Genomic DNA, 23,077 nt, shown 5'->3' with positions numbered 1-23,077 from the left:
TGCACCCCACGGCCTGGGGGGGGCTCACAACTAGCAGGGAGCCCTGCCCTCTGTCCGCTGCCTAGCAGTGACTGTCCCCAGCTCCACACGAGTGTAGTTCTCAGTGGGTGAATTTGTCAGCCTTCCCGGTGGGGCTGCGTGGGATCAGAAGAGCTGGAAGACGCAGAGGGGTCGCTTTTAGTTTTAGTGCGTTAGTCCAAAGGAGAGGGGGAAACAAATTGAGGGAAAATTTCTTAATCAGTGGGTGCGACGATATGAGGGGGAAAAGACCCGTAGTAGAATGAAATTCAGTCCATACCCGCACTCCTGAGGTGGTATCTCCAGTTCCTGAAGAATCCTAAAGAGATCACATCGGCAAACTCCTGTGGTGGGGGAAGTCAATCCAAAATGGAGAATAATCCGCGGCGGCCTGAGACACCCATAGCTCACGCAAATTGAAAACATCCAAATTGGAAGGACAGAACCCAGATTTTTATTTTCTTTTCGGCACCAATTATAAATTGCTAGGGGTTTGGCTTTTTTTTTCCAGAAAAATAAAGTTTGCATTGTGTCTCTGGGACAGATTTACAAGTGGGATGCACTTTCGAAGACAAACAAATTCGGACCCATTGTCTGTGGACATTTATACCCAGGACCAAAGACTGAAAATTCTTTATGATGAGAATTTCAATTACCCTTTTAGTTCGAGTTTTGATTTCAATTTTTTTTTAATTTTATTTTTTTAGTAAATGCACTGGCATTGGAACATAAATTTGATAGAAAAATGTTTCTATACTATGCCTCACCATTGCACAATCAATTTTTTGGCATACACTGTGGTGAAGTTGGACTTGCTGCTATGGAGACTGATGCTTAAAGTTTCTAATTGTATAAACATTTTCTATGTCTCCCACACCATGGATTTCTTATAATATTGGATATATTTTTCCTTGCTGAACTATTCTCATTTGGATTGACTCCCCCTGTTTGGATTATTTCACTGCATTATCTTTAGGACTCGTCAGGAACAGGACATTTCACCTCAGGAGTACGGGTATGTACTAAACATTTTTTCAAATTACTAGGCCTAGCCTTGAAAAAAGGAGAGGAATGCTAGAAGTGATATTTGAGTTGAATGAGCATCCCTGAAGCAGCGGACAGGCAAATGTTTTTTACCACCAGGTGATGAGGAGATAGGTTTAGATGTGCAGCTCATTCACCACTTAGTAGTATGGAGGGTGGGGGGAAGCTGAGTGAGGACTCGAGTAATTTGGGTTTTCTCCTCCCTGGTTCTGTAACAGCTAGGGGGGCCCTCAGGCACTGCCTGCCCTGGGTGCCTGGCTGCTCGTTCAGAGGCAGGTTGATTTTAGGAAGAGGCTGTGAGGGTTTCTCTGCCAAAATGAAGAGCTTAAGAGCTAGACAGCTGGGAGAACTCTTCTTGCAGACAGCAGGTCTGCTGCTCTGCCTGCCTGCTGATGTGCGCCAGATAGGGACTTATCTTCTTTTCCTAAAGGAAGAACAAAATGATAGTTTTTCAAATCTGTATAGTAGCAGATAAGTGAGCTGTCCTGAGGGAAAAACACAGCTGAAAATGAAGTACTTCAGTTTCAAGCTGTGGTAAATCAAGCCTGCTGAAACACCAGTAAGAAGATACAAGACTGAGACTCTCAGTAAATATAAGAAGACTTCACTTCAGTGGTTTTACCTCACGACGTGCTTATTTACATGATTATATACACTGTTATTTACACTACTGTATACACTATACCATAGTGTAAACAAAAGTCACTTTGACTCCATGAGTCCCAGCCACAGGAGCTAGCACACCATGTGAGGAACTCTCACAAATGCTCTCCAGCACCCCTGGAGGACTTGTGTCCAATTCCCATTCTCCAGAGCACGTTCTTTGGCTTTCAGCCCGTCCAGGGGTGCAAAGTTTCTAACTGCGGACAGTTAGCATGCCACGCACCAGTTAATTTCTCCTAGGTGCTGCATGGTGTGTGTTCACTTGCACTGGTGCATGAGCATTTTGGATTAGCTCTGCTTTTATCAAAACTGCTGGCATCAGAACTTAGCACTCACCCCAAGCTCACTGCCTTTTCTGCAGCCTGTGCATCACCTGTAATATAGACTCATAGAATCCTCAGAGTTGGAAGGGACCTTCAAAGTCCCCTGCAATGAACAGGGACATCACAGCTAGATCCGAGTACTCAGAGCCTGGTCCAGCCCAGCCTTGAATGTCTCCAGGGACAGGGCTTCCTCCACAATCTCTGGGCAGTCAGTTCCACTGCCTCACCACTCCTTTTCCATATATCCAACCTAAATCTACCCTCTTTAATTTCACCTTGTCCTTGACTGACCCTGCTAAAAAGTGTGTCCCCTTCTTTCCTGTAGTGCTCCTTTAGATACTGAAAGGCCACTACCAGGTCACCTCTGAACCTTCTCTTCTCTAGGCTGAACAGCCCCAGCTCTCTCAGCCTTGTAGGGAAGGTGTTCCATCCCTTGGATCATTTTTGTGGCCCTCCTCTGGACTCACTCCAACAGGTCTGCGTTCCTCCTGTACTGAGGACTCCACATCTGGATACAGTATTCCAGGTTAGGCCTCACCAGCAGAGAGCAGAGGGGCAGGATCACCTTCCTCTCTGCTGGCCATGTTTCCTTTCATGTGGCCCAGGATCCTTTTGGGATTGCAGCCCTTTGTGGGTTGCGAGGGCAGATTGCTGGCTTGTGTCCAGCTGCCATCCACCAGTATCCCCAAGTCCTTTATGGCAGGGCTGTGCTCAGTCCTTGTACTGGGAGTTTCCTTGACCCAGGTACAAGTTCTTGCACTTGGCTTTGTTGATCCTTTGTTCTCCTGGGACCACTGCTCAAACCTGCCTAGGTCCCTCTGGATGGCATCCCATCTCTTGGACATATCAACTGTACCGTACAGCTTGGTGTCATCTGCAAACTTGCTGAGGGTGCACTGACCCCTGGGGAACATTGCTCGTCACTGATTTCCATCCAGACATTGAGCAGTTGATAATCACTATCTAGACTCAATCCTGCAGTCGGTTCTTTGTTCGTCAGACAGTCTGCTCAACAAATCCATATCTTTCCAATTGGAGAGAAGGATGTGAGGTACCATGTCAAAAGCCTTACTGAAGTCCAGATAGATGACATTGGTGGCTCTTCCCTTGTCCATTGTTACAACGACACCATCATTGAAGACAGCTAGGTTGGTCAAAGAGGATTTGCCCTTCGGAGAACCAGCATGGCTTCTCACCTCCTTGTCTTCCATGCACTTTAGCATAGCTTCCAGGAGGATCTGCTCCATGGCTTTTCCTGGCACAGAAGTGAGACTGACAGATTGGTAGATCCTGGGTCATCCTTTTTACCCTTCTTAAAAATAGGTGTGACGTTGCCTTTTTTTCCAGTCACTGGGGACTTCACCTGACTGCCATGACTTTTCAAATACCATTGAGAGTGGCCTGATGACTACATAGGCCAATTCCCCTCAGGACTCTGGGATACATCTCATCAGGACCTAGGTTCTTCAGGTGGTCATGAACCTGGTCTTTGCTCACAATAGGAGTGGCATTGCTTCCCCAATCTCCTCCTTCCAAACCAATCATTTGAGGGCTGTGTGACAAGCAGTTATCAGAGAAGTCCAAGGCAGTAAAGTTGTTTAGTGCCTCAGCCTTCACCTTGTCTGTTGTTACCAGCTTCCCTGTGTCGCTCACTAGTGGGAGTTACACCCTCTTGGACGTTCCTTTTCTGGTTGGGGTACCTGTAGAAGCCTTTCTTGTTCTTTTTGGCACCCCTTGCCAGGTTTTGTTCAAGATGGGCCTCGGCTTTTCTTTCCCTATCCCTACATGGCTGAACAGCTTCCTTTTACTTTTCCCACAGTACTTGTCCCTGTTTCCACTGCTTGTGCCTTTTCTTCTTGCTTTCCAGTTTGACCAGCAGGTCCTGTTCAGCCATACTGGTCTCTTGCCTTCCTTTCATGACTTCATAGTGAGGTTCAACATAGTGAGAGGGCATCCATGTCACCTATATGATAACCTTCTCTTCTCCTTTTACGTAAGGAGAAAGGAGGATGGGAGTATTATTAGGTGTGTGTATAGCTATTCTTGGAGGTGTAACACCAAGCTGAAGTGAGAAACAGCTATGAGCTCTGTGTTGTCATCAACCCAGGTAAAAATCTTTTAGAATGGAGTAGTTGGTTTTCTTGACACAGCTTTCAGCCTTAGAAATACCAGATGTGCAGGAGTTATCCCATTACAGGAGTGACTTGCCAGAATAAGGTCAAGAAAGGATAAACCTGCAAGTTAGAGCTAGACATTTCCTGCACCCCACCCTCGCTTCCCTTGTTGTTCTCCAAAGTTGAACAGCAGCCTCCATAGCAACAATCTGACCTGCTGCCTGCAAAAGTCCATGTTAGTAAGACTTCAATAGCAAAAAAATAAGAATAAAATTGAAAAGAAAAAAAACAGTGGGGCCCTATTCAATTTTTGCATTCAGTGAATCCTGCTCATTTGAACCCTTCTCCTCACCTTCACTCCACCCCATGTGCATGGCTGGTAGCACCTGTGTGTGTTTGTCATGACTTTTGAATGAGTTCCCCCTTCGTTCTTGGAGTTGTTTCTCTGAGTGCGCTCCCATGAAGTCTCTTGCTGGCACTGCTCCTTCACTGAGTGCAAAGCTTGGCAATTAACCCTTTCTCAACCCCAGGAACTGGATTTTCCCATCCTCGCTGGGGGACGTGGATTACTACAAACACAAGTTTGTTCCAGCGCGTTGGGCAATGAGAGGTTTAATTGCTCTGGCTTGCTGCTGCTCAGTAAAGAGAAAGAACATACCAGACAACCTGTTTCTCCTTGCTTGTTGGTTTTTTTCAGGTCTTCCGGCCCCGCACTCCACCAGAAGCAATTGCGCTATGTAGCCGTCTGCTGGAGTATACCCCCACTGCCCGCCTGACTCCCCTGGAGGCCTGTGCGCACTCTTTCTTCGATGAACTACGGGACCCAAACGTCAAGTTACCAAACGGGCGAGAGAAACCTGCACTCTTCAATTTCACCACTCAAGGTAGCCTGCAGGCATTGTGGATCCCTGCTTTAGGGAGCCCTGGGATTGTTTGTTACGATGCACACATCACTCAGAAGTTAAAAACCAAAAGGTTTACACTTGCAGTTTAGTGTCCACATTCTAGCTGATACCTGTGCTTGGAACACCATAGTCAGTGTCCACAGAGGTTGGTTTTTTTTCCTTTTGGAGGTGTTCCTGCTTCTTCTTACTTGCAATGCCACGTCAAGGAGCAGTGGATATTAAGGTTGGCAGGGAAGTTTGTAGTGTTGCTGCCTACGTTGGTTTTAGACATGAGATAAGTGCAGAAATCTCACTGTCCATGTTTTATGTACTGTGGAGTTTACCTGGCATCATGTGGACTCAGTAAATCAGAAACAATAAAAATGACAGACAGTAAGCTTTTTTATTTGAACCCTAGACCAGTATCAAATTTTAAAACTATTCATGCATGTTCCTCTACAGAAATAAAGAACTGATATTCCAGCAGAACTGTTTTGTCTTCCAAGATAGAGAGCGTGAGAAAAATGGTATACAAATACCTGAATAATTAATGTTGCAGCATTTCATTTTAATGTTAGGTGATGAGCTGCAAGTTCTCACTCTTGGAGCAAAGACAGATCAGTGTGTATTTTGTGCTGGAAATCTAAAGTACCTTTTCTCTCAGTTAGCATCAGTGTTGTTTCTCAAATCCTTTAGTGCACGTGATGTCCATCTGCTGAAATGTGCCCGAGTGTGCACAGGTTCTGAATGACTGCCTTGCAGAAGGTGAATGTACTACATGAATACAAGGGTTTAAAAAGGGATTGTAAAGTGCTATAGTGAGTACTTTAAAAATCTGTAGAGAAAAAATAAATACATGTGTTGGAAATTTGTCCCTGGTTTCCCCTAGGCAGTGTGGAAACTGCTGAGCAATCTAATCCTCTAGTAAGCTCCTCCTTTGCCAGCCTGGAGAGCTGGTGTACTCTCACAGTGACTCTTGGGAATGGCAGGAGAAATTGCTTCCAGGGAAAAGAAATCCTGAAGATTCAAACAAGCAGTTTTCTGTCACTGACAAGTGCCAGTGTTAGCATCTATAAAAAGAGTGTGGGATAGAGGTTAGTCATTAATACGTTTCCAAATGAGTTGTGTTGCATGTCACAAGCAAAACAAAAAACAAAAAAACCTGACCAGAATTTTAAGAATAAGTAAATAGTTTCTCAGTGATTTTAAGACTTCCGTTAATAAGCATGCAGTAATAGGTCCTGTCTAACAGCAGTAGTGATTATGACCTGAGGATACACAAAGGGCTTCTGCTCCTCCTGTGTTATTGTCAGTCTTTAGCTGGACTGCACAATAACCCTATCAGACTGACTAATCCAAGTCAGAAATCATATTTGGGAAGCAGACCAGGACTTTGGAAATCAGATATGCTGATAAGTTATGTCATCTCTGGTAATTCTGAAAGTGATGAAAGACATCCTTTTGTTTTCTATGTTTGATTTCAACAGGCGATATTAAATTTTAAAGGAAGTGTTTTATTTGGCTATGACCAGTTGACCGAAACCCATGGAGTAGGAGGTTGAGAAGGCTTGAAAACAGAGCTGTTAGAAGTAACAATATAGATCTGATCATTACTGTGCTGAATTGATTTTCAGAACAAACCTAGGCAACCTACCAAATCTGCTGATCTAGAAAAGTGGTCTAGAAAAAAGCACAGAGTGTATGTGACAGATAAAGATTGTGGTCTTTGGCTGCCAGCAGTGGTTCTGGGGCACATAGATGCCTGTTGTAGAGATGGGAGCTGTTAAGAGAGCTTTTTCTGATCATTCTTACCATCTTTCTAAGAGTAAAAACAAATGTGCTAATTATGAATGATAATTAAAAAACTATCATGCCCAAGGAAGCATCTGTAGTAGTCAGTGCTGCAGTTCAGTGACTCCTAGACCTGCAAGACAGAAAGCATGTTTTTTTTTCTCATAGAAGATGAATTTTCAGTCAACCTGTAAAATGACTACCACTTACTATGTTTCTTATAACATCTCAGTGATTCTGCTGGGTCACAGATGTTACTATCAGTTCATGTTATTTAACCATTAAAGACTTAAATTCTGCTGTGATTCAGCACTTAAGGAGTGGCTATCATTGCTGCTTGATGACAAGCACTTTTATGCCTGGAGTTTTTAATCAGAAAAAAATGACTTGTGACCTTTAATTATAAAAAGGGGTTTTATTTTTTCTTAAAAAAACAAAAACAAACAAACAAAAAAAAAAAAAAAAAAAAACCTATTTCTGTCCAGACTGTCTCAGTGTGACCATTTGAGTGTCACCTAGTTTCTAATGATATTTCTGTTTAGGGTATGCTCAGTGAGGAGGCACATAAAGAGGAGTGTGAAACTTGTGTTGATTCCAGCACTCCTCTGCTTTGAAGAGAAACTGCTACATACACTTGTCACACAGAAAGTTTGTTATTGTGACCAAGTAAATGGTACAAAACTAATTTCTCCAGGGCATTCTGGGAGTGTTGAACAGCTCAGTGCTCTCAGCATCGTCTTTTCCCAGTGCAAAGCATTTTATTGTGTTTGGGAAATTAATATAATCTGGTGTTCTGGTAAAACTGGATATTTTTATTCTGACTCCTCATTGGAGATGCAGAGTGGCTGTATGTATCAAAATTTGAACAGGAGAAGGAGAGAGGTGTTTCCCCAGCTGATGTGAACCACAATTGGCTCTCATAAATGTATCTGGGTATCACTGTTCGGTTCACATAATGATACCGAAGGCTTTATCTATGTTGCCTTGATCACAGTATCTTCTTGCAGCAGTATTGGTTGAAATTACCACAATCCTGAACTACAAGTTTGGTTTAGATAAACATGCTACAGTTCTAGAGCTTGCCCATAGGTTGTGACAGAAGTCACTGAGAACAGACTGTCAGTACCACAGCTCACACCTTTTATTCTGTATTGACATGCCTCATTCTCATAGGTACAATAGACACAGATGCAGCAGAAAAATTCAAATTCTGAAGCAAAGTTGTTCTTAAACTCCAACCAAAGAAGTTCAATTTGCTTTGGTTGTTTGTTGCCTGAACTGGCTTGCTTCTCCTCTAAGTGAAGTACCGAGACACCCGAAGCATGCTGACCTTAAGAAACTTCTTACCAGTTAAGACAACATGAGGTTTTTGAAGAAGTGAATGGTATCAGCCTTGTAGTCTCTGCACATTCTTCTAGGTGGCTACAGAGAAGCACCAGTGCAACAACAACAAAAAACAAGTATGCTCCTCATAGCTGTTGCTGTGAAAGGACATATTCTAGCAGTACTTCAAGAAAGTATGGGAGGAATCAGCCTGGGATTTGAAGTGCCGTTGCAGCACTATTTTTCTGCCAGTTCAGCTGGCTCTTTGGCCCTAGGATTCTGGCTACAGAGGTGCTGTTGGAGGGTAGTTGCATCCTTGAGGGAACTACTTAGAGCCAAAAGGTAGCAAATGTCATTCGGCTATCACTGCCTCTCTTTGAGCTGCAGTCCCATACGACTGCCAGTGAAGAATAGGAAGGAATGCTTGGGTAATGGAAACTTTAAGAAAATAATGAAGAGAATGGCAGATTTCCTGTAGTAACAGATTAAAGAAACAGCTTTAGAAAAGGTATTAAAGTAGCAAGATTCTACAAAGCAGCTAATAGCCAATGTAGGATTAAAGTATAGGTTTATTACTTGAGTTCAGCTTTGGTTTTGGAGGATTCGTGATTCTTCAGTTTATTTTTCCGTAAAAAGGAGACTTGTGAATTCTGAATGATGTTATGTATCTATGAATTCTACATTATTTTCATATGAGTTTGAAGACTTGTATTTATACAAATGTTTTGATTATTGAAGCATTATGGAAAGGCCAGGTCTTCTTGGACCAGTATGTAGTGTTACAGTGGATAGATTAGATGGGTTGCAGGTAACATAGTAGTTTCTGTTTGGTTCTAGATTGGAACTCATATTCAGAAGTGCTTAAATACAGTCTCAAAATATGCATTAATAAGAGGGTTATGAACAAGTGCGAGTTTTCTGCTACGAAGGGAAGATGCAGACAATGAACTTAGAAGGAGGAAAAGTCATCATTTTAGGCCCTAAATTTAAAGCTTGTGTTAAGGAAGAGAAATAGTCTCTTAAGGAAAAGCTCCATTAATGTAAGACTGTGTACAAAACCCCTTGGAGCACCAAAAGTCATAAGTCATCCTCCTGTGAGGTGACGGCTCACATCCGTCCCACCGGATGTTGCTTTCTCAAAGAGACAGTCACTCCTGATGCTGAGGCAGACAGGAGCTGTCTTGTCTTGGCTTCGTACCACCTTCTGTGAAACAGTCACTTCTCTTGAGAGGCTGTCAGAAGATTGTCAGTTGTTGGCAATGTGTTGCCCTTCACCCTCCCACAGCAGTGGTTTTAAGATGCCTATTTCTCATTCTGGTATACACTAAAGCTATATTGGATTTGGAGCCTAAAAGCCATGGCTATTTTTTCCTTAGTTAATGTTTCAGAAAGAATGGCTGTGTCATTTTGTTGTCCATTTAAATCACCCTGCAAACCCCCTCCCTTTGCCTTTCCCTGTACTTTTAGAGGAGATGATTCCTCTTCTGGACCACACTCAAGGAGATTGCCATAAGATTGGTCTGGGTTCCCAGGTCCTTGAGAAATGAAGCTTGAGCCAGCCAAAGAACTGAACCCTTGGAGCTCTTGGAGCCACTGTGACAGCTGCTTGTTGCTGAGCCAGTGCCCCAAGCAGCGCAACTGCTATCAGCATTCAGGCTGATTGCCAGTGGGTTTGTGAAGGGAATCCTTCCAGTTCTCAAAAGGCAATGCACCATCAGGCTTTGAATAAGTAACAGGCTTGACCAGTTCTTTGCTAACTCAAACCACTGTCTTTAGGAAATAATTCCCTGACACCCGTACCACCCTGTAGTCCTGTCAGCCTTGCTATGGGGATGGCCTTGTTGAATATTGCCATGGTTTCCCCCTGCTGGTCGCCCAAGAGGAGAAGCATAGTGTGGCCTTTGGCTGTGAAGGACACACGTTTGCCCCCAGCTTACCATTACAGGGCAACCTGAGGAGCTGCGCTGCATGCGGGGCTCTTTCTGAATGACAAGCTAACTCTGTTTGTTCCACCTCCCCTCCAGAACTGTCAAGTAACCCATCTCTGGCTTCGATCCTCATCCCTGCTCATGCTCGGAACCAAGCAGCTGCTTCAACCCCTACAAACGCTACAGCAGCCTCAGGTGAGAAAGTGCGCCCGCCTGCCTCCCCTGCTCCATGGCACCATCCTCAGTGAAGGCCCAGGGTGAGCAGGAAAGAAAGGATGGGCTTCTCCAGCCCTGCCCTCTGCTCGGTCTCCACTCGTGGTCACCAGGATGACAGCTGTGGTCACTAACCCACATCTTAACCTGGGCCACCGATACGTTTGTTGACACCAAGACTTTCACTATGAAATAACAGTTAGCTCCCCTGGTTTTTATTTTTTTTTAACACTTATTTTAGTTTGGATTGTTTTGCACCTGAATTCTGAGCTTTCGGCCTCTCCAAAGATAATACTACTGACTTCGAGCATGATGCCTAGTAAGAGGAGGAGTGGCTAGCTCAGTAGACATAGCCTCTGCAGAGCATGGATGTAGAGAATTTTCCCCAGTGGGAAAGGGAGTAGCTTACAAAAGTCAGGGTAGGGAGTTGGGTCACCTTGCTCACTGCCTCTTCTCCGTAGCTGCAGTTGCTTCTTACTGAGTTTACTTGTGTTATCTGTGAGCACTTTGGGTTTTGGCCAGCACTGAGTGACCTTCTTTGTTCCGTCTCACTCACGTTTCTGTCAGAAACCTTCCGAAATCTCCCTGTCATTCTGTAGCTACTCCAGTTTGTATTACGTTTCCAACGAAACCTGAAAAGCTGAGTAATATCAGTTGGGAGACTCCCAAAGCAAATCCCAGGTGCTGCAGGAAGTGGCAGCGGTGATTCACACGTGGCACTGCATCAGGCCTGAGTCAGCATGCCAGCAGGCGAGCTCGCTGAGGTGTGCAACCCCAGGCAGGCTGCAGGATGGGTGTGTTAGCATGCATGTCTCTTAAGCATATCAGGCCCACTTGAGAAGGGCAGGGACCCGCTTTTGAGGTGCAGAGCACTTACTCAGTCGTGCAGGAAAATGTCTGAAGGTTGATGTGCCAGTTACTTCAGTTCTGATGCGCTTGGTCCACCCACTGCCATACAGAAAGTATTTTCGTGGTCCATTTTAGACAGCTGGAACTGATTTAGAAGATCAGACTTCTCTCTGAAAATGTGGCATCTGTTAGTAAAAGACAGAGCCTATATAATTTATGTGGTTTAATCTTAGGAGAAAGCAAATTTGCTCTTTTAAAATTTACTGTGTTTGTTTCACACACTTGCCAGTATTTTACAAATAGTCATGTTCTCTGTTTCCCTTCTGTGTACATCTGTTGCTCAGTGAGTGAGGAAAAAACAGCTAAAGTAGTGATATGAAAACTACAAAATACAGGCAGGGGATTTGACTTTAAAGTCCTTCTGAAAAATCCCTTCACTTAATGTCATTTTAATGCCTTTCTGAGGGGCTGCTCTCTTTGGTAAGATGAGGACTGAACTGGGTTAAGATAAACTGTTTTCACCCAGTACTTATGCTCCAGTACACAGAATGGGAAAATGCATTACTCTGAATCCTAGAAGCATCCTAAATGTGAAGTATACTAACAGAAAAGGAAAAAAGAACACCCATCTCATCGACACCAACATGTGTAAGCCTCCTGTTCACAAGCAGCACTCACAGTTGGGACAGGACATCCTTAGCTCAAAACCAGAAAAAACCTTGCAGCTTGGAAGGAGTCTGTGAAATCAATTAAGTATTGGGCAACTTGCAGCATTGTGTTTCTGCTGCACAGCTGTTTTGTAGTTCTTTGCTCACGTGGGGTTCTTACAGCAGACCTTGGGAATTTAATCCGTAAATCACAATTGTGATGAAGTCCTATATGAGATGATGTTAATCTGTTCTGTTTTGCATGCTGTTGCTGCATTGGGCAAAAACCTTTCATTGAAAGAGTCCCTTATTTCCCTGCCTCTTGCACAATCCAGAGCAGGAAGCTCTTCAATACTGCTAAAGCAGTGTGGAAGCAGCTCTCCCACCTGACCCAGGGCAGCCTAACAGGCAGGAGGCTCTCCTGCAAAATGTGAACCTGTGTGAATAAACAGTGCAAGTTCAGAAACTGTTCCGAGCAGGGGAGAGAGCAAACCTAGTTACATATAACCACAATCCATGTTCATAGTTTGTCTCCTGTCAGCAAGCAGAACTGATGCTGAAGTTTGTGTATCCAGTGCTGTGCCCAACATAGCTGCTTACATAGGTATTCTGGCACTGAAATGGAGCGAACAGCCAGCTGGGCTGCTGTTACCTGCTCACAATCATTTGCATAGCTGCTATGCAGCAGAGTTTCTGACAGGAGTCTCCATTTCTTTGTGAGGTGTAAAGCACTGCTTTATATCACACACGTATTATTATTACGCGTTAACCAAAAAACTGTGTTCATTAACTGGTGGATGCTCAGCAGTGATTTCAGTAGCCCAACACAACAGCAACTTTGGGACCGTGATGCAGGGGAGCTGGCAGTAACTGTTGGATGTGAATTTGTTTGTAAATTTCCTCTCAAGGCATAAAGCCAGGCTCCCTGTACTGATAGAACCTGGCTTTGCAGTGGGAGCATTGAGGCCTTGCTGCTCTGACGCTGGGAAACTCACACAGAGTTTGAGAAATCCCCTATGACTTTTATGGCACAAAGGGAGGAAAGAGAAGTTGAAAGTGATTGGCCCTGCTGGAAATGGTGTGCTGGCTTTCTGTGAATTGCACTGATCATTGATAAAAAATGCCAGCGCAGACTTATACATGTGAATGCTGACTTGATCAGTCCAGGGGAGGAGGACAGTTCTCAGCCATGCACCCACACCAAGCTGGACAGTTCCCTGTTTGTGCGACTGCGTTTTTCTTCCTGGCTCAGGCAATAGCAGCAGTTACCTCTCTGTTAGCAGTGCCAGGATGGGAAGGGTGTAATTGCCATCTGCAGGGTGCTGAGCCAGCCGGGATGCTGGGGCTGTTGTCTTAGGCATCCTGCTGTGCTGATCCCCCGTAATCCCAAACGAGATGGTTTGCCTGAACTTCCAGCAACAAAACAGATTAGAGCTAGTGTCACCTGCCAATGTGGAGTGGTTGAAAAGGCCACGCTGCTCTAGTGAAATAAGATTTGGTGCATGTATGGTATTCCCACTGAAGGAATTTTGGACAGCTCTACTTCCTTAGACAGGAGAGGTGCAGGCAGTTTTCATGGCAGCTACAGGAGAGCAACTTGTGCATGCAAGTTTAACCAGTTCTGCGTTGAGACCAGCATTTCTCCTTCAGTAGACACTGCAGGAAAAATGAGCCCTTCTCATCCTTTACTCCTTTCCTCTGTTGCCCCATGAGGACTCCTGGGCTGTTTGCACTCTGCTGCTCTCTTTGTAGAAGAGCAGTGCTGTCTGTCAGCTCTCAAATCCAGTCAGGTAGAGCTGTCATTAGTGTTAATGGGCTTTTTCAGACTGACTTGGTGGCTCTGTCTTTGAACTGCAGCCCAATCTTTCCTTTCTGGGAGCTTTCTAGGGAGCACCATGTACCCTCTGAGAAAGCAGAGGCATTCCTCAAAGGCAGCAGATGAACTGGCAGAGAATACATTGATGAGAGATGACTTTTTCCCTGTGTTTGTAAGAAGTTCAGAAGTAGCTGATGCTTCAACCTTGCTGTGGTTCCCTTGCCACGCATGGAGATGTCAAGTGTGTGGGTCACAGCAGAGCCTGCCCTAACAGCCTGCCCTGCCCTCAGGCCACAGGCTGCTGCACTCACTTGTGCTGAACTAGAGAGCTTCATACCAGCTCGTGGCTTCAGCCCCTAGCACAGCTTCCACAGCAGCACGTTGGCAAAGCAGATTTTTAACAGAATTTAGGGGTGTTGCTGAAGGCATAGTTTTTCTTCTTCTGTGCCTAAGGAACTATTTCTCCTGGTGATGAGGAGTAACTGGATGCCCAGAGACCCTCCTGCTCCAGTTGTGCCCTTTTTCCAGCACTTCAGCAGAGAGATGCTGGAGCAAGCTCTGCTCTGCTCCCCTAATGCTCTGCCTACAACAGTGTCACGATTCTGCATTTTCTTGCAGGTTCAGAGTCAGTGCAGCCCTAACCAGCCCCTGCTCTGTCCCAGACTGGATGCACTGTTACACAATGTTGTGGAAAGCCCCATGTAAATGGTCTGGGGCTACATCACCTTATTTCCTTCTTACCATATGCCACATATATTTCTCAGAAACTCCCCCATTAGCGTGATGACAAGAGAAGGAGCATGAGTTACGTGTTACGTGAAGTAGCTCCATCCCCTCCTTTCTTTGTTATCTCTGTTCAGCAGCAGTGTCGTGATAAAGGTTTCAGCCTTTGCTGTCTTCAGGAGTTAGGAGATAAAAAAAAAAACACGTTTTATTTCAGCAAATGAAACGCACACACTTTTTGTTCTTATACAGAGGAATCCTCTGCCAACAGCACAATCTCCAGCTGGACTGTTTGCATCAGGCACAGATGTTGCATTAGCTAGGGTTTATCTCTACCTGCAAATCAGGCACAGTTTGAGGCGTGACTCAGCCAGAAGCTGAAAGTCAGAGTTTCCACTTGAGATTTCCTTGGTCATCCTTGCTTTGCAAGCTGCTCCTTGAGAGCTAGTTTCCCCACCTAGTAGGAGGGCATCTCTCCCATGGACAGATAGCTTCACACATAACACTGGTGTTGCTGGCACATTGCCATGATGCTTTGAGCTTCTTTTCTTGTGGTGGGCATTCCTACAGGAGGGAGAGCTTGGGTCACTTTGGGGTGGGGGGAAAGGGAATGGGAAACTTTCCCAGCATGGTATTTAGCATCCCATGCCCACAGAAAGATTTCCCTTTCTTCCTACACTTTCCTCTCACCATTTCCTTTTCATACAAGCGTCGCACTCTGTCTCCCTTGTCCTTTTCATTCCTGGATGCTGGTGCTGGTCTGATTGCCCTTTTTTGTTGCCCTCATCTCTGTGTGTTACTTAATTTGTCACTCAACCGGTGCACTCAGTTTCTGGGCTCTCATTCACCTCACTGCCTTCTGCTCGTGGTTGCACTTCTGACTGCAGTCAGGTTGGCATGGCCGGACAGCAGATGGGCTGCACGAGCTTCATCCCACTACCATGCCTCACCAGTGCTCCTCCAGTGGAGAAGCACTGCTGCACCCCACCCCCCCCATTTGTATTTTGTCCTGTCTGTTATTTCTGCTGGTCATGCTGTCCTTCATCAGTCAGCAGATTTACTCTGTCCTTTGTGAGCCCTTTTCCTTGTCTTCTGAAAGCAGTGCTTTCCTGCTCTGCCCTCTTCTGTACTGAGGTAAAAGCCATTTTTTCCCTGTTGCAGTAGTGATAGTTTTGCAGCTAACCTTAAGTGGGAGAAACACACCTTTGCTACCAGGAGGCCTAACAACAGGAGGCATCAGCACCAGCGTGTGGCCTGGGCAGTTGTGCTGGGAAGCCTGAGCACGGCCTGTCCCACCAGAGCAGCTGGGTGTTAGCATGCTGAAATCGTGTTGTCCCGCTCAAAGCACACCTCTGCCCAGAGCAAACTGCTCCTCGTGGACCCAAGGAAATCAGGAGAGCATCGTGCCTCGGTGGTACAGTGGTGGGATTTGGGACCTTCCCTGTGCGGGCGATGTCATGGCTGTTGTTGCAAATGTCTGTGTTCCAGAGGTAATGCTGGTTGTTCTTTCTTTCTTTCCTTCCCTCGCCTGTCATTTGCAGATGTTAATGCAGGAGAACGAGTTCAGACCAATAGTGTAGCTACAGCATCAGCCTCCAACTCCACCTGAACCGGTACCAAGCAGCCAGCTGCACAGGAAAATCACCAGTAATTTGAGTCTTGCTCAGCAACACTGGTCACATTTGGAAAGAAAATTAAAAAGAGGAAAAAAAGCAACCAACCAACCAACCTGTTCATTTTAGTGTTCAATTTTTTATTATTATTATTGCTGTTCTTATTTAACCTTGTAAAATATCTATAAATACGAACCAGTTTCATTGTATCTCACTCTGCAGGGTGTCCGGGGCAGGGACTAGGTGGGGGGGAGGAGGGAACGCGGAGCAATACAACACACCGGTGTCTCTCCCCTCAACAATCTCTTCATGTTGGAAGTTTGCTGTTGTGTACTTCAGAACCAGGACTCTTGCCTCATGCCCTCTCCCACAACGGAAAGAAGGAAAAAGAGAAAAAAGAAAAGAAAAAAAAAAAAAGAAAAAGGAAAACAAACAAACAAAAAAAAAAAGAACCCCCAAACCTCATTCTCTGCTGAAGTTTTTTTTTGTTTTGTTTTGTTTTTGTTAACCTCTTTTTTTTTTGTTTGTTTGTTTTGTGGTTTGTTTTTTGTTTTTTTTTTAAGCGAAGTTTCGGACTTTGTTGTAGTGCACAGCTTGAATTTGGTCGGGAGCTTAGCAGGGGTCATTCAGCAGAGCTCAGCGTTTGGTGCCAGCAAATCCCACGGCCCGGGCCGACCGGCGGGCGGCTGGCAGCTGCCCTGGCTGGCGTGGTAGGACATAGGCTGCCTGGGGGCGGGGGGAGGCTTACGTGTGTCTAAGACTTGAGCTGCTCGTGGCAGACTTTCCTTTCACAAATCAGTGCTAGCGATGAGGAGACCTGCAGCTTCCTTCCAGAGGAGCCCCTCGTGAGGCTCTATATAATATAATACACACACAGGCGGAGGGGACGGCGAGGGCCGGGCTGGGAGGTGGCGCCGCCTGAGCGATTTCCCAGTCCCAATTGGTATAGGCTTCCCTTTCCCGAGATGTACAGGAAAAGGACACCAGGATTTATAATGTGAACTGTAACAGTCTTCTACTGGTTTATTTTGTAATATTTTTTAACTGCAGCTTTAACTCGCAGGACGCCACATTCTACGGTAGCTCTGATTTTAAATCCACGGCTAGAACCTGTATTTAAATTTCATCTTTTTAACCTCTTTGCTTTTTTTGATCTCTATTTATTGATGCGCGTTGCCACGTTGCCATTATGTTTTTACATCGGTAGAATATTAATAAACTACACATCGGAGTGCTATCAACAGTAATTGTACCTGCTGACTTGTAGGAAAGCTGGCTACATATGAGTGTGTGTGTATATATATTATATAAATATATACATGTATACATAGAGACAACACTGTTTTTTTATTTTGTCTATGATCTCGCAGCAGTCTGACTGAAGCGTGAGGCGGGTGCTTGTCGTAGCCCAGGCTTTGGGTTCCCCCCCACGAGGGTGAGCGACCCCGCATCTGCCCCGATCCCGAGCAATATCCCTGGGGAGGACAGGTGGAGGAGCCCCCTTGCCTTGCGCTCCTACCGGGAACCTCTTCTCCTTGCAGCCCTGGGGCTTGATCCAAGCCCTGACCCTGCCTGATAACGGTGGGTTTGTGGGAGGGAGGAGCGAGCACCCACCCTGAAACCACTAAGCCCTTACGTTGCGCCCCGCGTCGCTTTGCTGTCGGGGAAAGAAGGCATTTCTGTGCTTTAAAAAGTGGCTGTCCCGAAATTCTGGCTGATTGTAGAGGAAGGCACGCTGCCTCTTCAGGGCTGAAGGCTTTCAAAATCCTCACGCGTGACGCAATTGAAAGGGCTGAGAGCATCCTAAGGGCAGAAGCACAGGTAAGTGTGGGGGCCCAGCGGCAGCCTGGCCATCCACGTAGTGCAGGAGACCCACAGAGCAGGGCACAGTGTGGATCTGCTGCAGGACAAGAGCGCTGGGCCATCGCCTGTAGGCGCTGCTACTCAGAGGCAGATAGATGACTGAGTCTGTAAAATGTAAAAAACAACGAAGAAAAATCGCTGCTCGTTCCAGGAAATGTGGCTTTTCCTTTTCATTTTTCTTTCTTTCTTCTTTTTATCCTTTCATTTAAGCGTAGCGGAGGAGAGTGAAGAGCTTTGCTCCTGTTCTGTGCCGTGTCTGTGTGCACTGTGCGTGTGCTAGCCGGGGGTCGGGGCACCCCGGGGTTTTTGTTGTTGTTGTTGTTGTTTTTTTCAAGGATCACAGCAGGATCACCAACTCTTTTATACAGTTCGATCCAGGTCTTTGAGTAACTTTTTTTTTTTTTTTTTTTTTTTGTAAATAAGAAGAAAAAAAGGAAAAAAAAACACACAGGAAAAGAAAAAAAAAAAAGAAAAAAAAAACCACAAAGCTCCTCACCAAATTCAAGCTTGTACATTATTGTTTTTGGTTGTTTTTAAATTTTGAGTTTTATTGTTTTGTATGTAAATATGTGGACCCAGGAACTGTTATTAATGAGCAAAAAGTTACCGTTCAGGGCAGTGATTCTGTTTAATAATCAGACAAAATGTAGACGAGCTTTTTAAAGCCATATAGTTTTAACTCTGTACAGTAGGTACCGGCCTGTATTATTGTAACAATAACTCTAGCGATGTATAGTGTATCTATATAGTTTGGAGTGCCTTCGCTTCCATGATTTTTTGAATTTTATTTCCTTTTTGTTTTTGTTTTTTCTCTCCCTCCCCCCCCTCCTTTATTAACAACATCCCCCACACAACCGCATCTCTGCTCCCCGCTTTCTAATTCGGAGTGCTGTCAGGTTTCGGTGATACCCCGATCCCTAGCGGAACGAAAGGAAACCCTCCTCGCCCCCATCTCACCTGAGCCACGGCTTTGCTCTGGACGTCCCCGGCTCCCCCTGCCCTCCCCCTCCCTCTCACAGTGACCGGTTTTGTCCTCGACTCGCTCACCCGCGGCGGCCCTGTGGCTGGCGGCTGAGCTCGGCTTTGCTCGTCTTCTCCCCACCATCAATGGTGGATCCTCCGCCATCATTGATGGGTCCCCCGCCGTCATCGGTGAAGGGCCCTCTGCTGTGGTCAACGGAGGGACCCCGCTGTCGTCAATGGGCCCTGTGGGGGCCCGGGGCTCTCTTAGAGCAGGGGGCTCCTCACCGCATCCCCTCCCCACAGTCACTTTTGGTTTCTTAAGATGGCAAGTTGAACATGACTCTTGAGTTCTCGCGCCCAGCACGAAGGCCTTGTTTCTACAACTAGTCCGCTTGTGTTTACTACCTGGTTAGTGTTCCACCTGAGGTTGTCTTGAATGGGAAAACACTGCACCCTGTACCAAACCAAAGGTTGCTGTCTTGTTCTGGAGCATCTTGCGTTCATTCCGGTGGAGCAGAGGCTGCACTTTTTCTGGTGACACAAAGGTCAGTGACGTCACGTTGCTTCTGACGGTCCGCTCAGAGCTGTTACTCTCTTCCCTCCGTCCGGGGCATGGTTTTGACAACGTATGGTCTCGATCTGTCCTCTTGTCAACTCCACAACGCGTAGGTCTCTGAGATGGAGCTGATGGCGATCGGGATCCCCTCCGGGCACCCGATTAAAGACACCACTGTTCTTAATGCTGATTAACTTTACCTACCTTACTCAGAAAAAAAAAGAATTACAGAACAAAATTGGCTAACGGCGGATCCCTGCTCACTCTCTTCGGTTATTTTTAAGCAAAGCTTTGCCTACAGCAGTGGCAGGTGCCCGCGGCGTGCCACTCGTGAGCACATCCAACCCCCTCAGCTCGGCGATCCCTTCTCCGTTAAGTCTGCCTTTCTGAGGCGGGGAGGGGTGCCTGGCTCCCAGGTTCTTCCCACAGGGCTCTTAGTCGGTTTTGTTCCTAGTTCGTATCGTTTTGCCACCCTGCAATAACAGCAAAACGACCGGAAAGGAAAACAGTACCTAAGGGGTTAGCTTGAGAAAAGTAGCTTCCTTGTGTTGGTCTTATTCAATTTATTTTTAATATATATATATATATATATATAATATATTTATATATATATAATTTGCTTGCCTGTAAAATTTGCGTTCATTAATGTGTTGCTGATGGATCACTTGGGCCTGTACACACCGATCAGTGTGACCACTTCCATCTTAAAAACAAATCTAAAATATATATATATATATTAAGGACTGTGGGTTGTATACAAACTATTGCATACACTTGTGCAAATCTGTCTTGATTTAAAGGAAAAGCGAAACCTGTATAACATTATTACTACTTGAATGCCTCTGTGACTGAATTTAATTTTTTTATTTCATTTTAAATATAATTTCTTTTTTTTCTTTTTTTTTCTTTTTTTTTTCTTTTTTTTTTTTTTGTGGAAAGTATGCTTAATGTTTTATTATTTCCCCCGCCCCGTTCCCCTTGTAAATACGTTTTGTTCTGTGTGACTCGGTTCGGAAATAGTTAACTGGTACTGTAATTTGCATTAAATAAAAAGTAGGTTAGCCTGGAAATGAAATTGAAACTTCCCAAGTGTGTGGTCTTTATTTCAAAGTCTTGCCCCCCCTTCCTTCCTCTTCCTCTCCCCCTTCTCTGCCCCTTGCTCCTCGCCCCCACGCCTTTTTTCCACTCCGCAAGAATAGGAGGACGTTGAATCTTTGTAATAATGATAAAAATAGAAAAAAATAAAATAAAATGAATCATGAGAAATAAGCATGTTTTCTTAAATGAGCTGTGTTACTCCATGATACTTTTCCAAGAGGTGCCAGCTTGTCTCTGATGCCGTTTGATTTGATGGAGAGAGGAACCCTGGGACACGATATCTCAAATTAAAACCGAGCAATCTTCCTTTACTGTCCACCTATAGATACAAACTTCAGAACCTGTGTAAACTGCTGGCTTTGAATACTGCACTCATCGTTTCTTTCTTTCTTTTTCCTCATTGGGTCCCATTAGTAACGTTATTTGGTGGTGATTTGTAAAGTTTGTCAAGACCACGTCCAGTGGACCGTTCCTCCAGCAAATCAGCACGTAGCTATCTCTGAGTTGGGTTTCCGGTACTGGATAATGTGTGTATTAAACATGACATGTCTATTAGCGCAAAAGAAAAAAAGAAAAAAAAAAAAGAATAAAAATTCCTTTTTTGGGCTGGCTGACCTGGCCGAATCCATTCTGTCGCTATCCTAAAGGCTAGATGCAAGGTCATGTGACTGCTGCTTCAATAAAAACAAATTTATATTGCACGGCGGCTCCTCTGGCTTTGTTCGGGGACGCGAGCGGGCGACAGCTTTGCAGCCGGGCTCGGGGTGACACGAGCCCCGTGGGGCGGGCGGCAGCCACCACAGCTCCCCACCTGGGCTCTGCCACCACTCTGCAGTCTGTGCTGCACCCAGGGCTCCCGGGTGGCAGGGCATGGGGCCGGGAATGAAGCACTGCCCACTGTTGGCTGCAGGGAGTGGGGCACTGCTCGAGCAGCACAGGGAGCGGCCGGTTGCACCTCTGTGGAGTCACCGATGGAACTGCTTGGTGAGTTCATATTGGTCTGAATTTTGCCCTTCACCACAGCCCTTGGTAGTCTGCGGTATTTACCCTCGAGCACTTTCCTTTCTAAGTACACTGCTGCCTCGTGCCTTCTCTGAGTACCTCTGGTAATGCCCTTTGACAAGGACCCCGTTTTAATTTGAAACCATTTCTTCCTGTCCTGTCACCATAGGCCCTGCTGAAGACCCTGTCCCCTTTACCCTCCTATAGCCCCCTTTAGATACAGAAAGGCTGATCTCACGTCTCCCCTGATCCTTCTCCAGGCTGAGCAGCCCCAGCTCTCAATCTGCCCTCATAGGAAGGCTGTTCCATCTCTTGGATCATTTTTGTGGCCCTCCTCTGGACTCACTCCAGCAGGTCTGTGTTTCTCCTGTACTGAGGACTCCACATCCCAGCGCAGTACTTCAGGCGAGGTCACATCAGCACGGATCAGAGGGTCAGGATCACTTCCCTCATTCTGCTGGCGACACTTCTTTTGATGCAGCCCATGATATTGTTGGCTTTCTGGGCAGTGAGGGCACGTTGCTGGCTTGTGTCCAGCTGCCATCCAGCAGTACCCTCTGTTCCCTTTCAGCTGCGCCCCATCCTTTCATCCCCCAGCTTGTACTGATGAGCCAACATTGTCTCAACCGAGACACAAGACCTTGCACTTGGCTTTGTTAAACCTCGTGAGGTTCTCCTGAGCCCACTGGTCTGAATTTGGCCAGGTGGGAGGATGATGTGGGCTGACGGGTTCAGTAGGTGAGGGACCAACATGGTGTTTGCAAAAGGCTTTGATTACAGATGCCGGCTATTGCTGACTCATAAAGAGGGGGAAAAAAAAAAAAAGATTTCATCTTTAGGATCAGTCCTGCAGCAGCTCGGAGAGAGAGGAGCAAATGCAGCTTCACAGTGCTGCTTCTCAAATGCTGGAGAGAAGAAACGTTGAACAAGCAGATGCTGCCGAGTGGGTGTATGGGAGGGCAGCAGGGTTTGGCAGCTTGTCCTTCAGGAGTTACATAGCAGCGTGGCTCGGTAGTGCTGCATCTGTATTCAGAGCACCGGTGCTGCACATTGCTCAGAGCTGGTGCTGTCACCAGGAGCAACGGCAACGGGTCCGTGCTGCGCAGCTGCCATTGCTCAGCGCACTTTGCAGATGCTGTCAGAGTGAGGACTGTACCTGTAGCTGTATGAGCCCGCAGTTGTGTGAGGGCTGAGCCGAGCCCAGCAAAGCAGCAGGCAGAGCCCGAGCACCTGAGTGAGACCAGAGGAGAGGGCACTGCTCAGAGAGCAGGAGTGCAGCTGCTGTGCAATGGCTCTTAAGGGAGGCGGGAGAGATGGAGGAGTGTGTGTTTGTCATCCGTAAGCACCTGGGGAAAGGTGAGCTGCCTTCAAGTTATCCCACCAGGCCTTTCTGCTGCTTGGAACTGTGCTTACTGCGAGAGGATTTCCTCACCCCGTGCTGCAGGGAAGACCTGAGACCATCTGCCTTCATTCTTTCACTCTGAAGAGACCAATTCCCATCCACTCCGGCTGCTCCATGGAGCCTGTGTTCTGCGCTCCCTCCAGGCCCCATGGGGATGTGGAAGAGCTGTGTGACACTGCCAGGCTCCTCCCTGGAGCTGCTGGAGGAAGCACAGGGCAAATGCCATCACTCAGCTGCTTCTGCT

General features: G+C 46.1%; 1 protein-coding gene across 1 annotated transcript in view; it reads left to right on the top strand.

Annotated features, from left to right (window-relative positions):
* The window catches only part of GSK3B (glycogen synthase kinase 3 beta), a 135,951-nt gene extending 119,550 nt beyond the window's left edge, over window positions 1–16,401 (top strand). Inside the window, exons 9-11 of the mRNA XM_065742125.1 lie at window positions 4,860–5,046; window positions 10,185–10,283; window positions 15,878–16,401. Of these exons, the coding sequence (XP_065598197.1) occupies window positions 4,860–5,046; window positions 10,185–10,283; window positions 15,878–15,945 (354 nt within the window). The 3' untranslated portion in view covers window positions 15,946–16,401. The remainder of the gene's footprint in view (window positions 1–4,859; window positions 5,047–10,184; window positions 10,284–15,877) is intronic.
* The last annotated feature ends 6,676 nt before the right edge of the window (window positions 16,402–23,077 follow it).

Source organism: Cyrtonyx montezumae, unplaced genomic scaffold (genome assembly GCF_038088225.1).
Source record: "Cyrtonyx montezumae isolate F1298 unplaced genomic scaffold, pur_monq_1.0 scaffold_3, whole genome shotgun sequence".
Lineage (NCBI taxonomy): Eukaryota > Metazoa > Chordata > Aves > Galliformes > Odontophoridae > Cyrtonyx > Cyrtonyx montezumae.
The sequence above is the reverse complement of the archived record's forward strand: the minus strand, read 5'-3'. Positions and strand labels throughout refer to the sequence as shown.